At 41.9% G+C, this 1921-nt stretch overlaps 1 protein-coding gene across 1 annotated transcript in view; it reads left to right on the forward strand.

Moving 5' to 3' along the window:
• Nucleotides 1-245: 245 nt before the first annotated feature.
• CSUI_009150 (zinc finger in n-recognin protein) overlaps nt 246-1921 on the forward strand; it is a 10158-nt gene continuing 8482 nt past the window's right edge. Inside the window, exons 1-2 of the mRNA XM_068069268.1 lie at nt 246-687; nt 1483-1738. Coding sequence (XP_067918756.1) covers nt 321-687; nt 1483-1738 — 623 coding nt within the window. The 5' untranslated portion in view covers nt 246-320. The remainder of the gene's footprint in view (nt 688-1482; nt 1739-1921) is intronic.

Genomic DNA, 1921 nt, shown 5'->3' on the forward strand with positions numbered 1-1921 from the left:
ATACATCTATTTAGACGCGTATACATGTGATATATGTGTTCAGATCCATAGTAGTCTTTCAATCCAGCTTCTCTGTTGCACGTTGTCCTTCCTTTCTCTCTCTTTCTCCCTATCGCCTTTTCTCCTCGTCTTCTCCGTGCTTTGTGTCTTTCTCTCTTTCTCACTCTTTCTTTCTTCCTCACCTTTTCTTTCTCACCCTTTCTTCTCCTTTCTCTCTTTCTTTCCTTCTTTCTTTGCTCTCAGATTTATCAGAAGATCCGTCTCATGTCTCAGCTTTCTGGGATAGTGGCTTTCTGCCTTTGTATTGCTTAAGTCAGAACATGCACCTCCACAAGCGACGCACGAGGACGCATGTAGAGTACGAAGATACACAGAGGTGGTCGCATTCTCTCTGTCTCGCTATCGAATTGGGTCAGAATGCTTTAGCTCTCCATGATATTCTAGAATCCACCCCATGGCCCGTCGCTGTTCTCATCACACAGAAGACGCGACAAAGAGTTCAAGCGTGGATAGGAGCGACTCGTAGAAGAGAAGCTCTTGAGAATGGGGTGTACTGGGTCTTCGCTAGCCAGGGAGGTGTACAGGACGTTCTAGATGATCTACGACGGAAAGAACAAGCAAAGAAGATGATAAAGAATAGAGAAGGAGAAGGAGAAGAAGAGAAAAGACGGCTGTTCTCGAGACCTGGTTAGTTCAATAGGAGAAAAGGAGAAAGAAAGAAAGAGATGAGAAAGAAAGAATGACGATGATGGCATGGGGAAAGGAGGTAGAATGACAGAGAGAGAGACAGAGTATGATGTACACATACATCTTCATACATACATAAACATACTCATACATACCTATACACATATGTTCCTACATCTCCGTACGTACTCATGCATACATACGCGTTCTCTCTACATCTATAGTCTTGTATGTGTGGATGTACTTTTCCCTGTGTATTCTCTCTTGACGTCGACGAGGGGAAGAAGAAGAAGAAGACATGCATCACTTCTGTTTGTTTTGATAGGAATGGCTTGGCAAATATGAAGATGTCTCTGACTATGTATGACTATGCATGCCATATGTATATGTTCATGAATGTCTGAGTATGTATACATGTCTGTATGGATGAATATGCAGACGTCTGTGTGCTTGAAGACTGTTTGCTTGACTATACCACGTGGAAAGATAAGAGGGAGAAGTTCTTGATCTATCCGAGGTTGTCGATCGTAGGATCTGAAGTATGATAGAATAGTCTCTCTTGAGATATTGAGAAGAGGATACATCCACCTCTCTCTCTGTTTATGTAGAGATGCCATCAGGTATATACGTGTCTATGTGTCTATGCATATGTATATGTGGATCTTGTCAAGGCAACCATTCCCGCAAGAGAAGATCGCGTTCTTTCTTCTTTTTCTTCACAAATTATCTCGCAACTCTTTTCTTTCTTATCTCTTTCTTCTTTCTTTCTTTGTTATCTCATGTTTCTCTGTTTAGTGTATCCTCTGTATCGAGGTGAAGATCACTTGATAAGCGAGCATCCGACGTCCTTTCATATTCCCCTTCATCGACTTCTCTCTCAGCTTCTTGTCGCTTTAACTTCCCATAAAGACTCTTCTCTGGAGACGTTTGACGAGCTTCTTCATTTCCTTAGGTTTCCACTTGAAGATCGCATGGAGGCTTTAGAGCATCACTTGAGGTCTCTTGTCTTCTATCACCAAGTCACTACCTCCTCTATGTGGGTCCGCAACGGGTACGTCTCAATATTAATAATGATACACATAACACTCTCACACAAAGCTCATCCATATATACATATATCTAGGCATGCATGCGTATATATACATAGAGAGATAGATAGATATAGACGCAGTGTGATGCTCTCGGGATAAATGAGTGCGGGTTGGGTGTACATATAGATAGATTAGAGATAGAT

Source organism: Cystoisospora suis (assembly GCF_002600585.1).
Source record: "Cystoisospora suis strain Wien I chromosome Unknown contig_5346, whole genome shotgun sequence".
Taxonomy (NCBI): Eukaryota; Apicomplexa; class Conoidasida; order Eucoccidiorida; family Sarcocystidae; genus Cystoisospora; species Cystoisospora suis.